The sequence below is a fragment of the Cricetulus griseus genome, chromosome 5, assembly GCF_003668045.3.
Source record: "Cricetulus griseus strain 17A/GY chromosome 5, alternate assembly CriGri-PICRH-1.0, whole genome shotgun sequence".
Taxonomy (NCBI): Eukaryota; Metazoa; Chordata; class Mammalia; order Rodentia; family Cricetidae; genus Cricetulus; species Cricetulus griseus.
The window spans coordinates 178,639,185-178,664,410 of record NC_048598.1 but is presented as its reverse complement, the minus strand read 5'-3'; the positions used below and the strand labels follow the sequence as shown (position 1 = coordinate 178,664,410).

Here is a 25,226-nt window from a genome sequence, read left to right as displayed (position 1 = left end):
TCATAATCATCAGGTTGATCTGTTATGGGAGTTGCTTCTGATCAGGAGTATGGCTGATCTATAGGATCCATCAAGTCTGGAATGTGGATATTAGATTCTGCTCCATGGTCTTTGTTCATTTCTATGCCCTTTTCACAGTTAGATGGTGTCATCTCAGTGGGTTTCTTCTCACAAGAACTTCTGGATAACACTCACAAACAGTTTCTCGTAGTCATGATCTAGTAATATTACTTGCAGCAGACTGAAAAAATAAATCCACATAAAAGTAAGCATGGATGTTTGGATTGGCATCATCACACTTCTTAGAATTTGAAGGTATATAAAATATTACATTAATTTCATAACTACAGGTAGAGGTACATTAAGTGAAATGATCCCACTTTGATATCAGCTGTGATAAGGGCAAAGCATTAGGGGAAATTTCATTTGATGTTTCCCTGGCATGATTTCAGGGTCCTAGTGCTCAGCTGTTCTATAGAAAGGACCTTGTTCTCAACCCAGACCCCTGATGATCTAGGACTGTGATTGTATCAAGTGATGACAAAAATCAATTTTCTTTTCTGAACTTTTGTCCCTCACTCCAAACAAAACAAAACGGAAGTTTTCAGCTTCATAAACTTGCAGTTTTTAATTTTTTTCCCTGTTTTATTTGTTATGGGAATTCTGTTACAGGTCCCCTGAGAGGAATATTTTAGTCTGAGATATGTTTTACACTGGGGATGGACCTGACTAAGAGAAAAAAGGCTGAGCAGAGGACTGTGTGGTCCTACTGAGTGAGGAAAGGAGTGACAGAGTGTGTCAGTGTGGGCTTGTTTTTCGAATAGCCAGGCTATTCCTTAAGATTTTTTTCTAACTTCAGGATTGTTAATCAGTTGTGCTTAACATTACCGGAGAGAAGCAGCTGGAACCAGTCAGTTGCATGCCTTCTCTTCTAACATTGGTTAGAAGTGGTATGATGTTCGGGGGACTTTAATTTCAGAGGGCTGCTGTCTCTAGACAACACCTCCTTAAAGATTTATCCCAGCTGGGCGGTGGAGGCACACGACTTTAATCCAAGCACTCGGGAGACAGAGGCAGGAGGATCTCTGTGTTTTAGGCCAGCATGGTCTCTAGGGCGATTACCAGGATAGGCTTCAAAGCCACAGAGAGAAACCCACTCTCATTAGACAACAAAAAAGAAGATTTATCCCTACAAGTGAGGGTGCTGGATGGGCTTACCCTGGAATTTCAGCTTCTTCTGCTCTGATCTGAGCAATGTCTATAAAAAGGATTCACTTCAAAGTCCATTATGGTTCTCTGCTGATGGCTCTCATGGTGACAATGTACAGGAGTCTTTGCCTTCTTCCTCTGTGTGGGTTCACAGAGACAGCCTCCTCTCACAATGGAATTCATTCACAAATATCTGGGCTCTGTGGGATGTAGGAGAGATGGTGTGAGCGTCCTCTCCTGAGGTAGATTAATGTGTCACGATGTGTGCTGAGTGGGTGCAATGTGTGTGAAACTGTGTAGGGTTTTCATTGAAAATATGCACACATTGATTCCTAGCATTCTCAGCCAAACTTCTCTCTGAGGATCATTTCTCACTTCTCTGCCTGGACCTCTTTCACTAATCATAAACACCAACAGTTTCTTCAGTTTCTGTGCCATATTTCATGCTGCTGAACCACTGAATGTTCCAAGTGCCACTTGCACTACCCTTGGGTCCCTTTGCAGACAGGATTGTATCTGGGACCTGGATCATAACGTCTCATTCTGATTCTCCAACAGATGGAGACTCTATGGTGTCCTCTGTGGTCAGATATCTCATCTGAAACAAGAAGCAGTACAGATGTGTTTCTGGAGATGTCTGGAGTGTCTGCTCTGCTAGTTATGTGTGGAGATGTTTACAGATGACTTCTACACTCCGTTCCTCCATTACCTCATGGGTCAGTATTGTGAGAGGAGCATGTCTCCTGATGAAACACCTGGACTATACAAATCAAGGAAAATGTCTGTGAAGACTTACTAGACTTGGACACCATCTTTAAGTTTTTATGGATGGGATACCTGATATCAAATCAACCACTGAAAATCATGAAAAATGTGTAATCCTATGAGAACACTCATGAGAAAGAGGTTCCACATTAATAGTCTTCTTCATTGCTTATGAAGCTTTATAGTTCCAGAAAAACACAGAATCAAATATAGGGTGTAGATACTGCCTGTCTGTTGTCAAGAGACTTTACTTAAGGAAGACATTATATGCTTTACGTGGGGGAAGCATAAGAGTTGGAAAAACAGGATTTTGACAAATTTTAAGATTCAATAACATTTGATCCCGGTGACAACAGCAGCCAATTCTGCAGACAGGGGTGATTTTTAGCATTTAGTTTATTTAGACCCTGTGTGTGTGTGTGTGTGTGTGTGTGTGTGTGTGTGTGTGTGTGTGTTTTCATGGAGGGAAAACTGAACTCTGTTTTTCCTTCCTTACAGACCCTAAATGCAGAGAACATTATGGGAAATCATCAGATGGAGTGCCAGCTGAGACTGAGAACCCAGGAACACTCAGTGACATCTGCACCTATTCCTGCAAGGTGCTGGTTTTCCCTGTGAGCAATGCGCCCCCTGCTGGATCTGAGCACTCCTGCAGGGAGGTTTGTGTCAGGTTCACACTGAAGTCCTCACTGTGTCTGCAGCACAGTAATAAATGACGGTGTCCTCGGATATTAAGCTGTTCATTTGCACATAGGGGCTGCTTTTGGAGTCTTCTCTTGAGACGGTGAATCTGCCTTTCAGGGACTCCCCATAACTTGTTGCATAATTGTCAGGTTTGTGCTTAATTCTTCCCACCCACTCCAGTCCCTTCCCTGGAGCGTGGTGGACTCAGTGAATCCGGGAGTCACTGAAGCTGAATCCAGAGGCTGCACAGGAGAGTTTCAGGGAACTTCCAGGCTGTACCAAGTCCCCACCAGACTCCACCAGCTGAACTTTACACTGGATGCCTGCAAACAGAGAATTCTGTCAGTACACACTCACAGATGTCTAATAATCCTCTCACTTACATTTGCCCAAACATTTAGTATCTCTCCTTATGTATAAATTACCTTTCAACAGAGCCACAAGGAAAACCCAGCTCAGTATCAAATCCATGCTTAGTGTTGAGTGTTTAGTGATGACCACAGAATGGGAGGACCTGTGAGTCCAGACCTGGGTGCCTTGGTCAGAGATGTAGGTTGAGGGCTGGTTTTCATGGGCAGAGGGGTACATAATTTGCATGTCTTCCTGCTATGTCATGAACTCAGCGCCAGGAGCTTAGTGGAGACAAACAAGGGTGCAAACGTCTGAGATGAAATAAAGACCAAAGTGGAGTTTATGGTATGGAAGCATCACTTACTCTCCAGGGCCACAGCTTAGTTGCTAGAGTATTGTTTTGCATTTTTGAAGCCCTATGTTTATTCCCAGGACTGCATTGTAGACAAGAGAATGGGGCATGGGAATCAAGGGTTTGAGTTATGCTTGGTCTGTATGGAGCTTTTTGTTAGAAGGAAGAGTGAAAAAGAATGAATAGGAAAAAAAGAAAATGTAATTAGTATCATTTTAGGTTTTAAAAAAGAAATAAAACTTTTCAACCTTAATTTATTGTTCTCTTTTTTAAATTCTTTTCTGGTTTTGTGAGATAATTACATATTTAATAAGAAACTCAGAGAAACAAAACGAAACCAAAATCATTTTTAAAAAAAATGGGTTGGTGAATAGTGAAAGCATTTGTTAAGCTGAATTAACACATTGTTGCTGAGTGGTACAGCATATCAGGCATAAAGGTCCACTATTGACCCTCAACAAAACAATAGAACAACTATATGAATATAAACACTGTGGTTCTGCTTCAACAATGATTAAAACACATTTTGATGACCTGTATTTAACATTTAGCTCCTCCAGGTCGGACCTTCCCCAACTACAATAAAGACCTGCTCTTCTGTGACCTCCCTAAAACACCCGATGGGACTATTTCCTTCCAGCCACACCCTTCTGTACTCTGGATCCCCAAGCATTTGCTTTCCTTTCACCACCAACTGAGTCCAATGTTACACACACACACACACACACACAGAGAGAGAGAGAGAGAGAGAGAGAGAGAGAGAGAGAGAGAGGAGAGAGAAGCAGAGAGACAGGAAACGTATTATGTACAGATGAAGAAGTCATGAATTTGAGACTGAGCATGAGTTGGACACAAGAAGAATTTGAGTGGGGATATTGACTGCCTCAGTACTAAGATTGAGAAATTCTCAAAAAAATACTTAAAATTTTAAAAGCAACAAGGGAATCTCCCCTCATGCACAGCTCCATTGTGAGTGGCTTTCCTTCAGTGCTATCACTCAATGGGAAGCCTTGGTATCCAGGCCTGGGCTCCTCAGCAGGTTCTGCGGGGTTAGGACTGTGCTGGTTTTCAAGAGCAAAGGGAGGCCTTGTTTTCATTTCCAGCTCTTTATAAGGAGGTTTGTGTTGGGAGTATTAGAAATTTAAATGCCTAGACCAAATGAAAGAGACAAAAACAAGTAACAGGGAAAAATTAAAAATATTATCAATATTTATTTCTGATATAATTTGGTCTGATTTATTTTTAATCAATTGAATTTTCACAATAGACAACACCCTCTATTTTTAGGTGTACAAAGGCCATTACAATACAAATTTGATAATTTTAGAAGAATTAGTAAAGTTTTATACATGATGAGTCTATATATTAAATTGAAGAAATTGTTTTAAAGGATGTTGCTTACTGTTAATTCCTGTAAAAGTCTGGTGCGTGAAACCCAGTATTGAAGAACAATGATATATAAATTCTATACACTATTATTTTTCTGGGAGTAACTTTTAATTTTGAAATTTAACTCTCTCTTTGTATTAATTATTAGTCTGGGGAGGACTGTGTTTCAATTAGCATTTCTGAACATCAGGTCAATAGTTATAAACATTTTCAAACTAATGAAGGAACAATGTGTGCCTCTGCAACACAACAGAGAAAAATCATGAGTGCTCACTCATGGAACCTGCTCTGGTGTCCATCCATCCCTCCAGACCTGTCCCCTCCCCAACATGACCTCTGTCCTGATTGGGTGAGACTCAGCATGAAGAACCTTGAGATTGCCTCTCCATGAGACACGACTGTCCAGTCCTAGTTTCCAATTGAGGATTTCATTTTTTATGAGATGTACTGTCTACATGTTGATTGAGTCTTTGAATTGTGTCATTTGCTTTTTTGCAGCATTCCCAGGAGAGTGACATACACACTAGGAAATAACTGACCTTGTATCTTTCTAGGGGAGGGTTCTAACTGCCATTGGAGATGGTCTCCTGGGCCTTATGTGTGGTTTACTGAGAGGAATAAACTCTGAGTAGAGTCAGGAAACACCTTTGCTGGCCCCTCTGCACTTACTCCCCAGGCTCTACATAACTGATTTATTTTGGTTTTTCTTTTTGATGTCTCATGGTAAAAATACTTATCAATGTTATTGATCATGTGGACTTGATTTTATTGTAAATCATAATGATATTTCAGACTGTGTTCCTGTGTGTTTTCTTCAATAGAACAATGTCTCAAATTGATTAATCTCACTCCTATGTATGGATTGCTCTGAAATGTTTGTATACAGATTTATACTCTCTCAGCAATTTTGTACAGGTCAGGAAGGTTGTCCTAGTAATCTCTTGTGACTGTGACGGACCATGGCAGTCCTAAGATGGAGTTCTGTGGAGAATGGAAGCTTTGTCTATTCTTGAGAATTCCAGGCTGTCCACACAGAAGTCAGCCCCATGCACCTTGCATGAGTCCAGCTAGTCCAATCTAACAACAACTCAGCATTCATATTACTTTTAATCTTTCTGTTGATAGTTCCCCAGCATTCACAGATAAGGGAACCCTTTTTGCTGACTCTGTTGCTTATGTCTAAGCAAGAGTTCATGACGGTGTTCAACCTTTATGCTGCAAATAAGGGATTGGCAGGACAGTGGGCCTTGGAGGACAAGAAATTTCTTTAATAAAAACAGTAGCCTTGCTGTCAATGGCAGAATTATTTTTCCTGATATTCAGCCTTTGTAGAGCCAAGGAATGTGTGTTCTCCTAATTAAAACAGAAGAAAAACAATAAATCCTACATAGACAGAATTGCTTAGATACAGATATGTGAAAGTAATAACAGAGTCAAAAGTCAGTAGAGGTCATTAGTGGCCCTTGACATCTCGATAAAAAAATCTACTCAGTCTCTGTCTCTGTCTCTCTGTGTGTGTGTGTGTGTGTGTGTGTGTGTGTGTGTGTGTGTGTGTGTGTGTTGGTGTGGGGGTGGCGGGATAATCCTGTGACATACACTGATGTCCAGTTAATGTCAGTCAGTGTCACCCTAAAATGTGTTGCAAAGACAATCCAATTTCAGGAAACAGGGCAGTGATCACCCAGGGCTCCTGATGACATCAATGTCTTTTACATTATCAGTTTAGGATCCCCATGATCTGGCCCAGTGTTAGTGATCAGGAGCCCAGAATGCTGAGAGAGTAACAGATTCTATGCCAGAGGACTCCACAGTGTGACATTCGGGCCATCTTCATCTCTCAATTGAGAAGAAATGTGATTACTACTAACAAAGCAATCCAGGATCAGACCTCCCAATAAATGATCACATAGAATTGTAATTAATGGAAAGGTAAAGACACTCCCCACAATCTATGGAGACATCTTCCACCAAAGTATTTTGTGTGCTCTTACATCACTGAATTTTGAAAAGTGTTTTTGTTTGTTCTGATATTGTTGATTTTTATTTTCCTAGCCAAATTCATATTATAGTGTATTCCCAATAATATCCTAGTGTCTTAGATTTAAGGACACACACACACACACACACACACACACAGACACACACACATTATAATGTATGGTCATAGTTTCTTATTCTCTGTTTCATTAAAGCAGAAGTATGTCAATGTAGGTGTTCCCCGATAAAAATCTCCTCAAGATCTGGTTACTGAATGAAAACCAATAAGGACCACTTCATTATCAGATATTATTTGGAAAAAATGACAAACACTATGTAAGACTGTTAGAAGTAGGGTAAAAATGGGACACACAGAATAATTATTTCTGTGTAAGTATCCAGGCTGATCTCATCTGTCTTCCCAGCTTCCTGCTCCTCCATGGTTTCTGACACACTCAGGATGTGGTTGAAACACTGTGTCTTGCACAGTAATAGACTGCAGAGTCCTCAGATGTCAGGCTGCTGAGTTCCATGTAGGCTGTGCTTGAGGATTTGTCTACAGTAAGTAGGGCCTTGCCCTTGAATTTCTGATTGTAGTCAGTATTACCCTAAGAAGGATTAATACATCCAATCCACTCCAGGCCCTGTCCAGGCTTCTGTTTCACCCAGCTCATAAGATAGCTAGTGAAGGTGTGGCCAGAAGTCTTGCAGGACAACTTCACTGAGGACCCAGGCTTCACCAGCTCAGCCCAAGACTGCTGTAGCTGGACCTGGGAGTGGACACCTGTGGGGACAAAGGCAGAGTGGATGTCACTGTCACCTGACTGCATGGCCCCTCCTCATGACTGGTTCTTGGAGCCCTTACCTGTAGCTGCTGTCACCAGGAAGAGGATGATCCAGCTCCATCCCATGGTGAGGACCTGTGATCTCAGTGACTGTGGAGAGGACACTGATCATATGTTGTTGGTGGTGTGGACATCCCTGTATTTACCACCATAGCCTCATGTGATTTGCATATTCATGAGCAGGGTACTTCTTAGATAAGGACCTAGTCCATGTTGAGAAGAAGGAGGTAGAGGACACCTGGATCAGTCAGCAGGATGCTGAGTTCCAAATTGTCATCCTGTCAGAGGAAGTAGTGATTCCTGAGACCTTTGCAGACCCTGTGGATATAACATCATGGCCTAATCTCTCCATTTACAATTAGAATACCAACCAAGTCATTAGGTCCTTTTCCTGACAAAATTGATTTACATGTGATGGTTTTAATGAGGATAAAACTAATACTCCTAAATTTGCAATCTCATTTCACATATAATAAGCTATTAATGTTTTCTTTTTCAGCATGCTGCAGGTGTGTGTTTCTTGTGGGTTATTTTGTTCTTTAAATACCTTCCTTTTGTTTATTTGTTTGCTTCCTATAGTGATAAAGAAATGTGGAGTTAAAAGGTTGGTCCTTATATAGGAACAACATAATTATCCTATGTTGAACCAGTTTAGTCAAGATAGTACTTGTTACTAGCCAGAACATCAATCACAAAGAGAAAATGAAGTTCATCCATTGTTGAAAATTGAAAACAATTTGCCACTTCTGATGACATGAATGTATATATATATATATATATATATATATATATATATAATAAAAAGAGACAGAGATTACAAAAGAAATTAGAAACAATAAACAAAGAAAAATGGTGTGAAATACCATAGGCATTATAAATCAATGTTAGATGTTTTAAAATAATAACAAAAGAAAAAATAAAGACATTCATACACGATGCCTCCCCAAACTCCACTCCCAAACTCATATCCCCCTTTTTCCTAATATCTATTTACACACACATGTGCACACACACACAATTATGCATAAATATATACATCCAACCTGCTCAGTTTGTTTATTCTTTAATGTAGGTGATTTCAGGGCTGACCACTGCACATTGAAAGTTTGAAAATATTCACACAGTATGAATATGACCATGAGCCCATATAAACTTATGTAGGTAACTGAGTTGCAAGAAAACAATAATATTTTAAAAATAGAAAACACCTGATAGCCCTTTTCAAATAATGCTTCTGTAAGTTCAGAGATATATAAAGAAATCCTGCATTTTGAATTTTTTGGATTCACAGATTAATTACACATTGGAATGTTCATCACATAACTTAATATAACTTGTCTGAAATAAGAGATAACAAGGCTGATACACACATAAGACACTTCATTGGTTTGTCTGTAGACGAGTGTGGTGAGACTGGTGTGCACTCTTCACCAAACAAAACACAGCTTCACCATAAGTTCTCCCTGTCAGCCAATAGGCTACATGTGAGAGACAGGGCTGTGTGTACATGAGAGGTCTACACCAACATCTGCAACTATGGCAGGATCATTCCTAGGAGTCAAGATAAGAAAAGGACTTCACTATGAAGCTGAGAGTGGTTTGTGGGGTGTTGGAATTGAGGAGTTAATGGGATGATTAGCTGATCATTATCATCAAAATATGTCATAAATGCATAAAATAACTAACGATACAATAAAATGATTAAGAAGAAATTAATCACTGTATTTGAGGAAGAAGTCATTGGCAAAGAAAGGATGGCATAGAGAATCTATGAGAATACTGTGATGTGGTCTTGAGATGATGAAAACTGTCCTGTGTGTGAAATTTAATGTTCCTAAATAAGTTACACCAAGTGAAACAATCCAGGGACATGAAGACAAATGCTGCCTGACCTGAGTTACAGGGAGAATGAAAAGACAGAAATCCTGGTATGCAGAGCATTGTTCTGATTCCCAGAGGCTGAGGTGACAGTGGAAGGGAACAAAGTCAGAAAACACAGGGAATTAAAATTCCACAATTGTTTAATGATGTATATTTAGCATTTGAACCAGAAAGGATGACATGTGACAGCAAGTTAGCATCCCAGCCTTTTGTTTCTGTACCTTATTCATAACTTAAATATAAGGTAATGTTATTGATTTAGAAAATTGTGATTTGACAGCCTGTGACTTTCAAAACCAAACTTCAAAGACAAAAAAAAAAACAAATTTCAAAGACTAGTGATAGTATAAAAATGCATTGTTAATGTCTACTCTACCCATGATTGTGTGTGAATAGGACACAAGAATATAATTACTGGATCCATTGTGTTGGTGTTTACACATGTGCATTTCTCATTTTTGAATTTGATTTAATCTAATTTTTGCTCCACACCTAAATTATAACAGATGCTCCACTACTTTCAGGTTTTTCTCTCACTTAAAATGCAAAACAGAAAAAACACAAATAAAATGAAAATTCAACACAGTCCCTGTTTTGTTCTCAAACCTTTCCTCTGAAGTGTGGTTGATATCACCCGTGTCTCTCTAATTTGGAAAACTGACTTCCACCCAGCAGTTTTCAATTGTGAATGGCTTCATTTCTAAGAGTGGTTCTTAGTGCCCAATGACACCCCTCCATGCTTGGATTTCACCTGGTGTGTGTAAGTAGAGCTCTTAATTGGCCTAAAATGTAAAAACCTGGAGTCAGATATAGAGGAAAAGGCTGAAAGATCAGAGAGAAGGAGCAAACCAAAGATACCCTTACATCATTAGCTTCCCAGCAGAAATGAGAGCAAGTTACAGTTTCTTCCTACTTATATCCTCTGCCTGCCAAGACATCTCACCTTCTGTCTGTCTGCACAGACCTCCAGACCTCTAGGGTTAGCTAGTGGTAAGCTCCATCCTCTGATCTCCAGACAAGCTTTATTTGTACAAGCAAGAAATAAGCACAGGCTTGAGCTTCTCTGTGTCTTGTTCACAGTGCCAGAGTTCATATGCACATCTGCTAAATTGTGTCCTAGAAACAGTTTCCATGATGCTGCCCATACCTTGTGGTTCTTGCAATCATTCCAGCCACTCTTCTTCATATTTACTGAGCACTGACTGGAGGGTTGTGACAAAGACATCACATTTAGGAATGAGCATGCCAAAAGCTCTCCCTCTCTAAAGGTCATCAAGATGTAGATTTAATGTTGCTCTTCTTAAACACAGCAAGTGTGAAGCAGAACATTGGGGCAGCAGACTGGTCTCTGTTACCAAATGCAGAGCCATTCCTGTCCCTGAGATATGACCTCATCATAAAATACCACCTTCAGCTTTCACTAAGTGGATTCTTGTGGATCTTTTTAGCATACAATGTGGAACATCACACCTGGTGGAAAACCACTTTTCATGGACAGGACGGGGTCTGCCCAACCTTCCTGGTCTCATGTAAATGAATCTGTCATTTCCTGCTCTCCCTGTCAGAAAGGTCTCCACATTCTCCAACATCCATGTTCCTTGTATGTTACTAACTGCCAATCCTGTATTCCTTTCAGTGACTGGGGCTGTGGTTGTTTGAGTTGGAAGGTCCCCCAATGTCTAGTATGTTGAATCCTTGGTCCTCTCATAAGGCACTCTTTGGGAAGTACAAGTAGGTGTGGTCTTGTTGGAGAATGTGAGTCAATGGGGGAAGTCTTAGAGGTTCTAGGAATTCATGGCGTTTTCACTGTGCCTCTCTGCTGCCTGCTTGTGGATCAAGACATGAGCCACCAACTGCTGCTCCAGCCACTCAGGCTTTGGTTTGCAAATCTTGGACTCGATTGTTGGAAACCATAATCCCAACTAAGTTCTTTCTTTCCTTACATGTTTCCTTCATCACAGTTGGTCTTGCTGTTTTATCTCAGCTACAGAAAAGTTACTAAGACAAACTTTCTCATGTTTTTTGCACAGTGAGAGGAACTTCTCAGAGAACAAAGCGGGAATTTCTGTGGCTCTTAGAGAAATGATCTGGCTCTGTCATTGCTAATGTGACACCTCCCAGACCCAAAGTGATCTCTGTTAGATTTACATAAAATGCCCAATTGTGTGTGAGAGATTTTCTAGGTGTGTAGATCTCACTTCTCATGAACATTATCATGTGATCAGATGCAGATGTTCAATGCCTTCCTGGTGGTGTGATCCCATATTCAGGTCAATTAGAAGACAATAAACCATCCTTGAAATCCCATCTCCACACAGACACTGAAATAACTTTCCTGAAGGACAAGTTTATATAAAACCCATGATGTGCAGAGATGAAATTCATGGAGAAATAAACTGAATTAGCTAAATGCACAGCTGGATCATGTGTGAACCTGATTTGCACCATTGTCAGGAGGGGCAAGGAGGTTTGAGCCTTGGGAGCATTAGTGCACCTGTAATGGGCCCCTTCTTACCCTTGATTTCCCCTTAAATATAAATGCTACTCTAATAAAGAAATCTGACTGAGGATCTGATTGAATCTTAGAAAAAAGACACAGGAACATCCATGTTTCTTAAATAACAGCAGAAACACAGGAGATATTTTGATGACAACATTAACCGACAGCACAAATATTTAAAGAGACTTTCTTGGGAACTAGAAGATGAAAGGAGGCTAAGCTGCTGAGAAGATTGCTCAGTTATGCCTTCATAGTCTGTGGGATGAACGTGTGTTCAGTGTGTGCTGTGCGCCCTCTGGTGACCGTGAGCGGCCTCACAGTGAGGTTTATGTCTGGGTTCACACTGAGATTCCCTCACTGTGTGTCTAGCACAGTAATAAGTGGCGGTGTCCTCAGACTTCACACTGTACATTTGCAGGTACAGAGTGTTCTTGGCATTGTCTCTGGAGATGGTGAACCGGCCCTTCACGGATGGTGCATAGTTTATGTAACTGCCATCTTTATTAATATATCCAACCCACTCCAGCCCCTTGCCGGGAGCCTGGCGGACCCAACCCATCCAGTAGCTACTGAAGGTGAATCCAGACTCTGCACAGGAGAGTTTCAGGGACCCGCCACGCTTCACCAGGCCACCCCCAGACTCCACCAGCTGCACCTCACACTGAACACCTGAAAACACAGAAAAATCCCGGTCAAGAAATCATCACACATGTCCATTGTCCCTCAGATTAATGTCCACTCACACAGTCAGCATCTACTGCTCTCCATAAATTACCTTTTAAAAGAGCAACAAGGAAAATGCAGCTCAGCCCCAACTCCATGCTGATCCCTGAGTGAAGTCTTGGGATCCACAGCTGAGCTCCTCTCTCTGAGCTGTAAGGTCAGGACTGGGCTGCTTTTCATGAGCAGAGAGAGGGCCCATTTGCATGTCTTCCTGCTTTATAGCAAGCTCTGTAGTGAGCCTGGAGGTGTCAGGTCCTGGGTTATTTGTGAATGTGCTGGAGGAATCACATCATGATGTTAATGTTGGGGAAATGTTATTAAATTATATCATTTTCAAATCATCTCCTATTATCCCTTTTTCTATAGAGACTCATTTTCATGTTCATTTCAACTTAATTCTCCACATCTGGGATTAGGAGAGCAGTGACATTGCTTTGCAGTGCTCATTATTTGTGAAGTCAGCACTACTGTGTGGACCTCATTCCTGGTGAACTTAAAACTCCTTCCATAGCTTTAATTTTGTTTGCAGCTGCTGCCAGAGTTGGGGAACTCCCTTTCTGTATGGAGGTCATGTGACATGCCTGAATTCCAGTGTTCAGCTAATCACATGCATGAGCCTTTTCCAGACAGTCTGTGTATTTCTTGTTTTATCATCTAATTCAGTTTTCCTTTGCTGCATGTTTACCTATTTGTCCCTAGAAATCGGGAATGACTGAGAAGCTGAACTTCAAGGGGAGCTGAGCTTTGACTTCTGTGTCTGCAGGTGGCCCCGTCAGAGGAGCAGCAGGGGGCAATTGAGGTTCAGCTGTCACCTCACCAGGATGTGAAGCCCCCGATGGATGAATCTCTGATTGGCAAAACCTGGAGTCCACAGACTCAAGAATGTCTTTTGCTTCTGTTGTTCCTTTTCATTTTTTTCTGCTGCCATCTTTCTCTGGTATCTTGAATGGTGTGAATGGGTGTGGGGAGACCCCCACTGCCTGTAATACAGTGTGTTCTCATGTGGAAACATTCCATTCTACTGGACATATCTACCTGTGCATTATTTTGAAGATGATTTCTTCTTAAGCTTTACTGTCTAATTGATAATAATAAACTTAGTTTAAATATTGGTTTGATAATGAAAAATAAATACAAGTAAGTGTCTAACAGCTAGGGCTTCTGAGTTTCACCTCCATGGCTACATAGACTGTAGTTCAGGTTAATGAATAAGGAAAACAATTGAGCCCCTGGAAGCCAGGCTGTCTCAAATTCTTTCAATCTTAATGTTGAAAGATGCATTCACAGGTTTTGGTGTGCATCATAGCTTCAACCAAGCCTGAAAATAACTGCAGGTTGAATTAGAAGATTTGATAATATCTTTGAGATGACATGTAACAGAAAATATGTAAACATCATTGCAGCGTCCACCCTTGACCAGCAAGAACAATGCAACACAGAGGAATCTTCTTCAACACAGTTTAATCAGGAACCTCTTTGCTTTACAGTGTAAATGGTGGTGGCCCCGGGTTGAGGAAGACGGGGCCTGATATATTCTACATCTACCAATCACCTAACCCTACCTGGTGCGCCAGGATAGGTTGTCTCCAAGCAGAATTAAGAGGATACATGACCTTTACCAGATTAGGAGTTGTTTACCACAGAGAGCGCTCGCCGTAGGACTGGTGGAGGGCGGGAACCGGCACCATCTTTTGGGCGCGGTATATTGCAGCTCCCTACAGTATCTGTTGTCAGATTTCAGTCATCTCTGTCTTAGGTTCAACCCCAGTGTCCCTATCTTACCCGTCAAAGAGTCACTGTGTCGCCCTCACAGGCTCTTGTCTTAGGTTGAAGGGAACACATGTATGCTTGTTCGCTCAGCAAGAGGGTAGGTGCCCGTCATTGAGCATGACTGATTCAGATACGCATCACTCACTCAGCAAGAGCGAGACAGACATCTATTTGTCTGTCAGCATGGATAACCATGCTTGAGGGGACTGTCCTGCTTCCACAGCAGCAAAGGCCTGTACCAACATGGCAGCTTGGGATTTTTGTGACTTCCTGATCCTGCATAGGCACCACAGGCAAACAAAAATGGCTAACAGCATCATGGACAACATAACCCCTACTCCAGCCCATTCCTTAACTAAACTAAAGGCTTGCTTAAGGGTAGTTAAGTGGGTATTAACAGTGGGCAGGCTCAGGCGTGTAGCATTCACGGCAATAATCTGTTGTGTCAGGGTGTCTGTCAGGTTCTCGAACTGTTGACTCCAATTTCCCTGAAGGTAGGCACTCAGCTGCCAACTCAGGTTGCTGTTCTCCGTGAAATTGTTGGCCATCCTTTAGGTGGTACACAAAGAAGAAAAGGAATGAATGCATCCTATGGAAGTTAAGGTTACTAAATCATCCACCTGTTCCTGCAACAGGTTCACTCTTTGGTTCACAGGCCATGGTTTAATTGGACTTCCATCTGTTTACAGAAGGAGGTAAAAGATTGAGATTGTCAGTCTTTAATTGCTGAGGTTTTCCCCAGGCAGCCCACCCCTCAAGGCAATGTCCAATTACATTGCGAGCCTTTTCCCCACTCATAGGGGTGGCATGGATGATGACTGAACAGGTATCCACAGACACATGGATATATTTAAGAGTTCCAAATCCTGAAAAATGAGTTACGTCCATTTGCCAGATCTTCAAGGGCAATAACCCTCTGGGATTGACCCCCAGGCTAGGGGGGTGCAAAAAGGTTATACACTGTTGACAATTCAATACTATCTGTCTAGCCTCTGTTCGAGATAGCTGAAACCTTTGCTGTAAAGTTTTTGCAGATACATGGAAATGTTTGTGAAATTGCTGTGCTCGCTCCATAGGGGAAGCGAGAAATACATATTCCCCTCTAGTACAGAGATCTACGATCTCATTGCCTTTTGATAGAGGTCCAGGCAAGTTGGTATGGGCTCTAATATGTTGTATAAAATGTCCCGCGTGATTGTCTCGCCAGCAAGAACAACACAGGACACTCGGATCCTTCTGTAGTAAAGCTTTAATGCATCTTGAGAGAGAGAGAGCATAAGCTTACAGAGCAGAGACTCTAAGCCAATAATCCTGTCCCCTAATAAAGGCTGGCAAACGCCGCCTCGGACGTGTCACCCCATGATTGGCTGCAGCTCATCGGACCATATGACACCACGGAAGAGGCAGAGATCAAGGAATGGAAAGTTACCCAGCGCCTGCGCGCACTAACTTGTTTACATTCGGTGCCTGCCGGATGCAGGCGCCATCTTGTAATGGAGAATGCAGGGACGGCTCCCTACAATAAAAAATTTCTGATCGCGATGCCAGATCAACTTTTGCAACTCCTGGAAGAGTTTGCAAACTGTACTATTAGGTTTGATTGGTCCTGCAACCTCCAGGGCCTTAACAGCATTCTCAACATATGCCGAATCAGAAATCAGATTAAAGGAGAACGGGCAATTTCTAAACACTTCAAGAACAATTTTACATTCAATAATCTTGGGGGAGCCAGGCTGATATTGAAATTGCGCTGGATCCTGATGCTCTGTCATATAGGCTCCACAGCCCGTCTTGGATCCATCAGTGAAAATGTTTGCAGCTCCAGCAATAGGAGCTGCTGCAGTCATTTTAGGAAAAATGACTGGATGTTCTTTAAAAAATGACATTAGAGGGTGTTTTGGATAATGATTATCTATTTCTCCTGAAAATCCACATCGCAGAATGGCCCAATCATCCACAGTTCCACAAAGTATCTTAACTTGTTGAGCAGGATATGGGATTATGATCTTATTTGGTAGTTTCCCAAAATATTGAATGCATTGCTATATCCCATTTTGAGCCAAGTCAGCAACCGCTGCAGGATAGTATTCAATAGTCTTTCCTGGGGAGGATTTAGAATAAATCCATAGTAACGAACCATTTTGCCACAGGAAAGCTGTAGGCTGGGAGAATGTTGCAAGCACACACAAAAGAATATCCATATTTTCTATTAGCCGTTAAAGGCTGGCATTTTGTAATTCTGTCTCCACTTTCTTTAAAGCTTCTCTGGCTTCAGCGGTTAACTGCCTAGGTGAATCTAACGCTGAATCACCATTGAGAATATTATACAATGGTTTCAACTCATAATTAGGTAATTTTAAATAACACCTTATCCAATTTATTCTCCCAACAACTTCTGAAAATCATTAAGAGTTTTTAAATTATCTTTTTTAATCTCTATCTTTTGTGGAATAATTGTATGAGGGAGAATTTTAGTCCCTAGATAGTTAATAACAGAGTCCTTTTGTACCTTTTCTGAGGCTATGACTAAATTACGAATCTCAAGCAATTTTACCAATTTTGTATATGCCTTATTGAGTGTTTTATCATCTTTAGCAGCCAATAAAACATCATCCATATAATGAACACATCTAATCTTTGGAAAGTCCACTCTCAAAGGAGAAATTGCTTCTGCTACAAACAACTGACACATAATAGGACTATTGGCCATCCCCTGTGGCAACACTATCCATTCATACCTTAGATCAGGTTGTTCATGATTACAAGAGAGCAGCATAAATGCAAAACGCCCTGAATCCTTGGCACACCAAGGTATGGAAAAGAAACAATCTTTAATATCTATAGAGATGATAGGCCATGATGCAGGTAAAGAAGTTAAAAGTGGAAGACCACGTTGTACAGGGCCCATAATTTGCATCTGCTGATTAATAGCTCTAAGATCATGAAGCAGTCTCTATTTACCAGATTTTTTCTTAATGACAAAAATAGGAGTACTCCATGGAGATACGGAGCATTTTATATGCCCCAGATCCAGCTGCTCCTGCACTAGAGTCCTAGCAGCTTCCAGTTTTTCAGAGGAAAGTGGCCACTAAGGAACCCATACCGGCTCCTCCGTTTTCCAGGTAATAGGAATACCTCCCTCAGTGGCCCCTAGGGAAAACCCAGACCTAGATTCTTTTGTCTCGGTTGTGGAATAATAGGACTGGTATGACCCTGTAGATGTTTCCCGAGGACTCGACCTGGGACGTATCCCATTCGTTTCATGATATCTTGAGATGTTTCTGAGTATTCATTTGTGAGTTTAAAACCCATATCCTTTAACAAATCTCTTCCCCATAGTGAAATTGGTAAGTCTAACACATAAGGTTACATGGTCCCTGAATGCCCTTCCTGATCTTTCCAAGGCAATTGTCTACCACTCATATCAGGAGCCTTAGCATAGCCCAAACCTTGTAAAGTTTGAGAAGAAACCTGTATAGGCCAGCCAGAGGGCCAATCTTTAGTGGCTATGATGCTCTTATCAGCTCCAGAATCTAGTAAGCCTAGGATTTTCTTACCATTCACAATTACCTCAAGGGTCGGACGTTGATCAAGGTCTAAAGCTAGGAAAGTTAAGTTTGATCCAGTGAAACCAAAGCTTCCCTCTCCTCTCTCTCTGGCTTGTGCTGGAAACTTGTCATGCAAACTTGGCAATAGCAGTAGCTGTGCTCTCCTGTCTCCAGGAGAAATGGCTGTAATCCCTCTAGGAGATTCTACCATGATATTTACTACACCCATGTAATCAGGATCTATAACTCAGGATGTACTCATAGACCTTTCAATGCTGCAGATGATCTTCCTATAAGCAGGCCTACTGTGCCAGGCTCAAGGGTCAGAGGACCCCCTAACTCCCTACAACCCTTCATCCAGACCTCAAGGCCTTTACCTTTATATGGAGTTATTGCAGCCCTACACTCCTTTGTACATTGTTCATAAATCAGCTGTTTGATCAAAGGCATAGCAGCATCTGGATCCCCAAACACTCGTCCTGCAGATTCTACCATTCTTGCCACAAAGTCTGAAAAGGGTTCCATAGGACCTTGTAATATCTTTGTAAGATTTTCCTTGACCAAGAGGCATGTCCACATCCCAGGCTGGATTACCAGCAGCGTGGTTAGCCGCACCTTGATCATTGGCAAATTCAATTTGGAAAGCTCTCCAATCCAAATACTGTCCTGGCGATAAACAAGCTCTTACCAAATTCATCCAATCATTAGGTGTCATACAGAAGCGAGTGACTGCTTCTACCTGAGCAATTGTAAAAGCTGCCGTCACCCCATAGGTGCGTACCGACTCTGCCAGAGCTTTGACTATTTTAAAGTCAATCGGCTCATGATATCTCTGTTGGTTACCATCCATAAAAACTGGATAAGCCAGTGGTCGAGCAATCCGGAACTCAGTGCGAACAGTATGCCACACTTCCGGACAGAAGGTGGAGCAACCAGGAGCTCCTACTTCCTCTTGTGAGCAGTAGGGGGGAGGAGCGATAGGACGGTGCCCTTGCTTTACAGCTGACATTTTAGGGCGCTGTTTTTTTTGGTACTTTTAAGGAATGTTTTTCCATGAGCTCAATAATCTCTCCCTCCTCATCCTCCGTGAGTTCCTCATCCTCACATAGATCCTGCTCTGATTCTGAATCCTCTCCTGGTTCTTTTAATTCCTTCCTCAGCTCTCCTAGAGAAGGATAGACTCGCTTCTTATTCCCTCTCCAATTTTCCTTTCCTCTCTCACTTTCTGACTGTTCTGATCTTTCTTCTTGAAGCATTTCAAGGGCAGCCTGTCCATTCGCTATAGCTTTCTTATATCCTTCTTGGTCCTCTAGACAACTGTGTACCAGTCGCCATACCGGCCGAACACATGGCTTCAACATTCCTTGTTCCCAGGCAAAATCCAGGTCTTTCCCTAACTTATCCCAACTAGCCACCGAGAGATTGCCTGAGGCCGCCAACCAGGGTGCAATGGTGTTGCATTCATTCAGGAACCTCTGCAATGTGGCTATAGTTAACCTTAAATTTTTAGAATGAAGCAGCTCTTGAAGAGCCAGAAAAATTGGATGTGATTGTGACGATCCCATTGTGCTTTTGTCTTAGCTTGTGCGCTCCGAAGGTGTGCAAGTCAGATAGCACCACCAAAAAACAAAAGCCCACACTGCAATGTTAAAGAGCAGCCAAATCACCACTATAATAGCGGGGTCCATTCACTTACTCCCACTCTGTAAGTTAAAGCAGGAGCGAGGTGTTTTACTTTCAGTTCGCTTTTGCCGCAAACAGTCTTGCTCCTCTCCAGAGACTTTATTGCCTCTTTGCCGAGGGCTTTTATTGCTCCTTACTGGAGACCTTATTGCCTCTTTCTGGAGGGGCTTATTGTCCCACTTACCTTGGGAACTTACCGGCGCCACCCAGACTGTGAGAAGTTCTGATTCCCTGTACGGGCCACCACTTGTCGCGTCCACCCTTGACCAGCAAGAACGACGCAACACTGAGGAACCTTCTTCTCACAGTTTTATTCGGGAACCTTGATTTACAGTGAATGGCGGCCCCGGGTAGAGGAAGACGGGGCCTGATATAGTCTACATCTACCAATAACCTAACCGTACGTGCTGTGCCAGGATAGGTTGTCTCCAAGCAGAATTAAGAGGATAAATGGCCTTTACCAAATTATGAGAGCACTCGCCGTTGGGCTGGCAGAAGGCGGAAACCTGCACCATCTTTTGGGCGTGGTACTTTGCAGCTCCCAAAACTGAGCTGCCCCTTGTTTAGGTCAGGGGTTTCTGTGGGTTTCACTAGCCTAGTCTTGACCCCTTTGTCTTGACCCCATCACTCCTCCCTATCTGCAACTAAATTACAGTTCAGCTCAGTGTTTATCAGTGGGTGTCTGCCTCTGCTTCCATCAGCTATGGATGAAGGTTCTAGGATGGCATAAAGGTAGTCATCAATCTCATTATAGGGCAAGTGCATTTAAGATAGCCTGTCCACTATTGCTTAGATTGTTAGGTCAGGTCATCCTGATAAATCTCTGAATATTTCCCTAGTGCCAAATTTCTTTTTAAACCTATAACGACTCTCTCTATTATGGTATCATTTATTTTTAACATATATTTTTTAATTTTAGTTATTATTTTATGTATTAATTTATTTTGTACATTCCAATCCCTGTTTCCCCTCCCACACACCTCCCATCTCTAATCCTTTTCTCTGAGAGGGTAAGTCCTCCCCTTGGAATTCTACTAAATCTGTCCAATCTTATTATTGAGGCCGGAACAAGGCTCCTCCCTACCACCCTGCACCTCTATGTCTAGGATGGGCAAGGTATCTCTCCGTATAGAATGGGCTCTAATAAGTCAGTTTGTGCATTAGAGTTAGATCTTGGAATGCCCCTGCCAGTGGCCTCATATCTTTTCCCAGCTGCACCATTGTTACCTTTATGAGGAAATCTAGTTCGGTCTTTTGTAGGTTCCACATTTCTCAGACCACAGTCACTGATCTCTCACTAGCTCTGGTCATCTGATACTGTGGGTTTCCCCATCATGGCCTTGATTCCTTTGTTCTTGTTATCTCTCCTCCCTCACTTTGACTGTACTCCAGGAGTTCTGCCCAATGGTTACTTGTAGATTTCAACATCTGATTCCATCTCTGGAAGAAGGTTCTAACTCCTCTGAGTTTGTGACTGTAGGCTGTGTGTCTTTTGCTTTATGTCTGGTAACCATTTATGAGTAAGTAATACAGAATTTGTCTTTCTTGGCATGGGTTACCTCACTCAGGATGTGATGTTTTTCTACTTCTTTCCATTAGTCTGAAAATTTAGGATGTCTTTGTTTCTTAGCACTGAGTAGTGCTCCACTGTGTAAATGCACCACTATTACTTTATCCATTCTTCAGTTGAGGGCCATCTAGGTTGTTTCCAATTTCTGGATTTTATGAATACTATTACTATTAACATAGTTGTTGCTCCTGTATTTTTAAAGCACAGGTCAGTGCTAACTTTATTTTCACACTTGGTTTCCTCAGTTCCTGGTTAGTTCTTAAGAAGCCCACAATGTTTAAGTTTTTATTTCCTTTTACATCTATGTGATGGGATTCCTTCTTTCCCAGAAAGTTATCTCACTGTCATATTGTTGAATCACACCTACTTCTTGCTGCATCCGTACAGTGGAATGTAGAGCAATTGCCTGCTGGTAGAATCAACTGCATCCCATACTCCCTCCTCCCTCCTCCACCCCCAAGTCCTCCCCACCCATATGCTTCACCTTTCTGTCTTTTGAAAACAATCACAATTCTAGTGAATAAAATGAAGTAAAATGAGATCAAAGAAAAACAAACACATTGGAACAGGACAAAACAAACAAACAAAACTGAAGGAAAAGAGCCCAAGGAAAAGCATAAGAAACAGGTGTGGATGCAGAGACCTCCTCATTTACATGCTCAGGAATCCCCTAAAAATGCAAAATTAGAGCTGCACTATGTAGGCAAAGGAACTGTAGGATAAAATAAGAGATAAATAGAGAAATGTATAAAATTTCAATAAATCCAGGTGATATCATTACACAGGGAACCTCTCAAATGCATTAGAATTGGGTCCTGATGACATCTGCTGATGGACCTGCATGCAGCCTGTGCTTAGGGTTTCTGGGTTTCCTCGGTTAGACTCCTTTAGAGAAATCCCAATTTCATTTGATAGATGTTACAATTGGAGATAGATTCTGGTTACATGTACACTTCTCCTTTCTGCTATAGGACCCCATCTACTGTCAACCCAAAAAGGTCCTAGTTTTCTACTGTGAGAGGTACTGTATTCATGGTAATTGAGAGGCTTTGAACTGCGTCATTTCTGTAATTGTAGCATTCTCAGGAGTGACATAAATAGGAATTAACTGGCCTTGTATTCTCCTAGGGGAGGGTTCTAACTGCCACCAGAGGTGTTCTCTTTGACCTTGTATGTGGTTAACTGAGAGAACACACTTTCTCAACCCTCTGCTCTTACTCCCCAGGCTCTGCATCACTAATTTGTTTTGGTTTTCCATTTTGCTGTCTCAAAACAAACACATTTAGCAATGTTGTTGTTCATATACACTTGGTGTAATATTGAACTGTGTCCCTCTTTGTTAACTTTGACATAGCATGGTCTCCAATTGGTGATTCTCATTCCCATGTAGGGATTCCTCGCAAATGTTTATAGACAATTTATTCTTTCTCAGCAATCCTGTATAGGTCAGGGGGTTGCCCTGGGAATCTGGTGTGATTAGGATGCCTCAGGGCAGCCATAAGAAGGAGTTCTGTGGAGGATCAAAGCTATGTCTACTCTTCAGAAATCGACTCTCTTCCCACAGAAGTCAGCCCTATAAACCTTGCGTGGGTCCAGCTAGTTCACATATAACAGCATCCCAACATTCATAACAATATTAGTCTTTTTGTTGATGGTTCCCAGAATTCAGAATAAAGGGAACCCTCTTTCCTATATATCCTGACCTATCAACTGAGGCTGATATTAGACCAAGAAAGTTCTTCATGATGGTGTTGAAACTTTACTTTTTACATAACAGAGCAGGTAGGCACTATACCTTGGAGGGCAAGGAAATTCTGTCCACCTTTACTTGGTGCAGGGGACACGTCCTGTGTATTCTATGATCTGATGGAAAAGGCCCAGAGGATAAGGAAGGACAAGGATGAGCTTTGAGAAGAAATTCCAGGAGGAAATTAAATACACTGTCAGGAAAACAGACATCCTAATCAACTGTCTACCTGAGAGTGCTCATGTTTGTGAGAGGAGAGAGGTCAGGTGGGAAAGAAATTGGATTTGCTAGCTACAGGATTTGTTTTACACAGCTTGTTAACCTTATGTAAGTTAAAAATGTTTAAGCCAAAGGATCACACTTCTATATTGTTTCTGGTATTGTTGTCTTAATAATTGTTGCCATAATATCAAGACAGAATTACTCCTATTCCGATATACAGTGTTTGAACAGTATTATGTATGTACATTCTCATAAGTAATAAAACAAAACAAAATAAAAACCAACATTCATAGACAGAAATGATTGGGTTCAGACATGACAATGTTATAATAGAGCAAAGATCAATAGATGTCTCAAGTTGTCTTTTCTGCCTCTAAGAACAGAAATATTGTGTATGGGGAGGGGTATTGTGCACCAGAGACCAATGTCCAGTCAATTCCAATCAAGGTCAGTCTAGAACTCGTGTCCAAGGGAATCCAATTTCAGGAAACAGGAGAATGAGTACATGGGGCTCCTAATAACATGAACAGACACTTACATTCTCAGCTTGGATTCCCACTGCTCTAGCTCCAATGCTTCCTGAGCAAAGTAGCAAATTCCACATCCTGAGGACTCCACAGCATGACAATCACATTCATCTGTCAGAATAAAACAATATGAAATTGAATTACTACTGCCAAAAAATTCAATTAGACTTACTTATAAATAAAAGTCAAATGTTAGATTCATGAGCAAAGGTAAAGTGACTCCCCACAAATACATGGGGAAAGCTTCAAAGAAAGTACTTGCTGTGATATCAGATACAGCAAACTGAATTTGTAAGAGGTTTTTGTTTGACCTGATACAGGTGATTTGTATTTTACTGTTCAAATTCATATAATAGTGTATTCCCAGCTAAACCAGAAAAAGTTCCAGACCCTTAGATTTAAAGGATACTGAATATACTGACACAGCCTGTCTTTATTTTTGTTTTATTAAAGAAGCATGTCAATGGAGGTAGTCACTGATAAAGATGCGGTTACCATGGTGTATTGTAGGAGCATCTTGAATTAGCATCACATAATTCTCAGACATCCTATGCTTTGGAAAAGTTAAGAAAGGCTCTATAGTACTAGGATGAGAAAACAGTCACAGAGACACTAAGATTGAATATTCCGAGTAATTGCCCAGGCTGATCTTCTCTCTCATATCAGACCCTGGGCACCTTCCTGCTCCTCCAGGGTTTCTGACACAATCAGGATGTGGTTGCAACACTGTGTGTCTCATGCACAGTAAAAGACCCCACAGTCCTCAGATGTCAGAGTCCTGAGCTCCATGTAGGCTGTGCTGGAGGATGTGTCTGCAGTCAGTGTGGCCTTGCCCTGGAACTTCTGGTTGTACTTAGTATCCCCACTTCCAGGAGAAATCCATCCAATCCACTCCAGACCCTGTCCAGGCTTCTGTTTCACCCAGTGCATAGCATAGTCCGTGAAGGTGTAGCCTGAAGCCTTCAGTGAAGCAGGACAGTTTCACTGAGGCTCCAGGCTTCACCAGCTCAGCCCCAGACTGCTGCAGCTGGACCTGGGAGTGGACACCTGTGGAGAGAAAGGCAGAGTGGATGTCACTGTCACCTGAGAACATGGCCCCTCCTCAAGTCTGGAACTTGGAGCCCCTTACTTATAGCTGATGTCACCAGGAAGATGATGATCCAGCTCCATCCCATGGTGAGGACCTGTGTGCTCAGTGACTGTGGAGAGGACACTGATCATGTGTTGGTGGTGTGGACATCCCTGTATTTACCACAGTCATGTGATTTGCATATTCATGAGCAGGGTACTTTGTAGATAAGAACCTAGTCCAGCTGGAGAAGAAGGAGGTGGAGGACACCTGGGTCAGGCAGCAGGATGCTGAGGTCCAAATCCTCATCCTCTCTGTGAAAGTAGACATTCCGGTGATGTGTTCTGACCCTGTAGAAATAGAAAATTACACTAATCCTTCAATTATATCCTAATCCTTCAATTCCAGTTATAA

At 41.8% G+C, this 25,226-nt stretch overlaps 3 pseudogenes and 1 gene segment (V, D, J or C); all 4 read right to left on the bottom strand.

The window, feature by feature from the left end:
- Positions 1-2,646: 2,646 nt before the first annotated feature.
- On the bottom strand, positions 2,647-3,129 carry LOC118238989 (annotated as a pseudogene).
- A 4,053-nt stretch (positions 3,130-7,182) lies between these two features.
- On the bottom strand, positions 7,183-7,638 carry LOC118238910 (annotated as a pseudogene).
- A 4,589-nt stretch (positions 7,639-12,227) lies between these two features.
- On the bottom strand, positions 12,228-12,774 carry LOC118237745. The segment is given in 2 exon segments: positions 12,228-12,622; positions 12,729-12,774. Coding segments are annotated over 2 exon segments (441 nt in total).
- An 11,704-nt stretch (positions 12,775-24,478) lies between these two features.
- LOC113838287 lies at positions 24,479-24,918 on the bottom strand (annotated as a pseudogene).
- Positions 24,919-25,226: the final 308 nt, after the last annotated feature.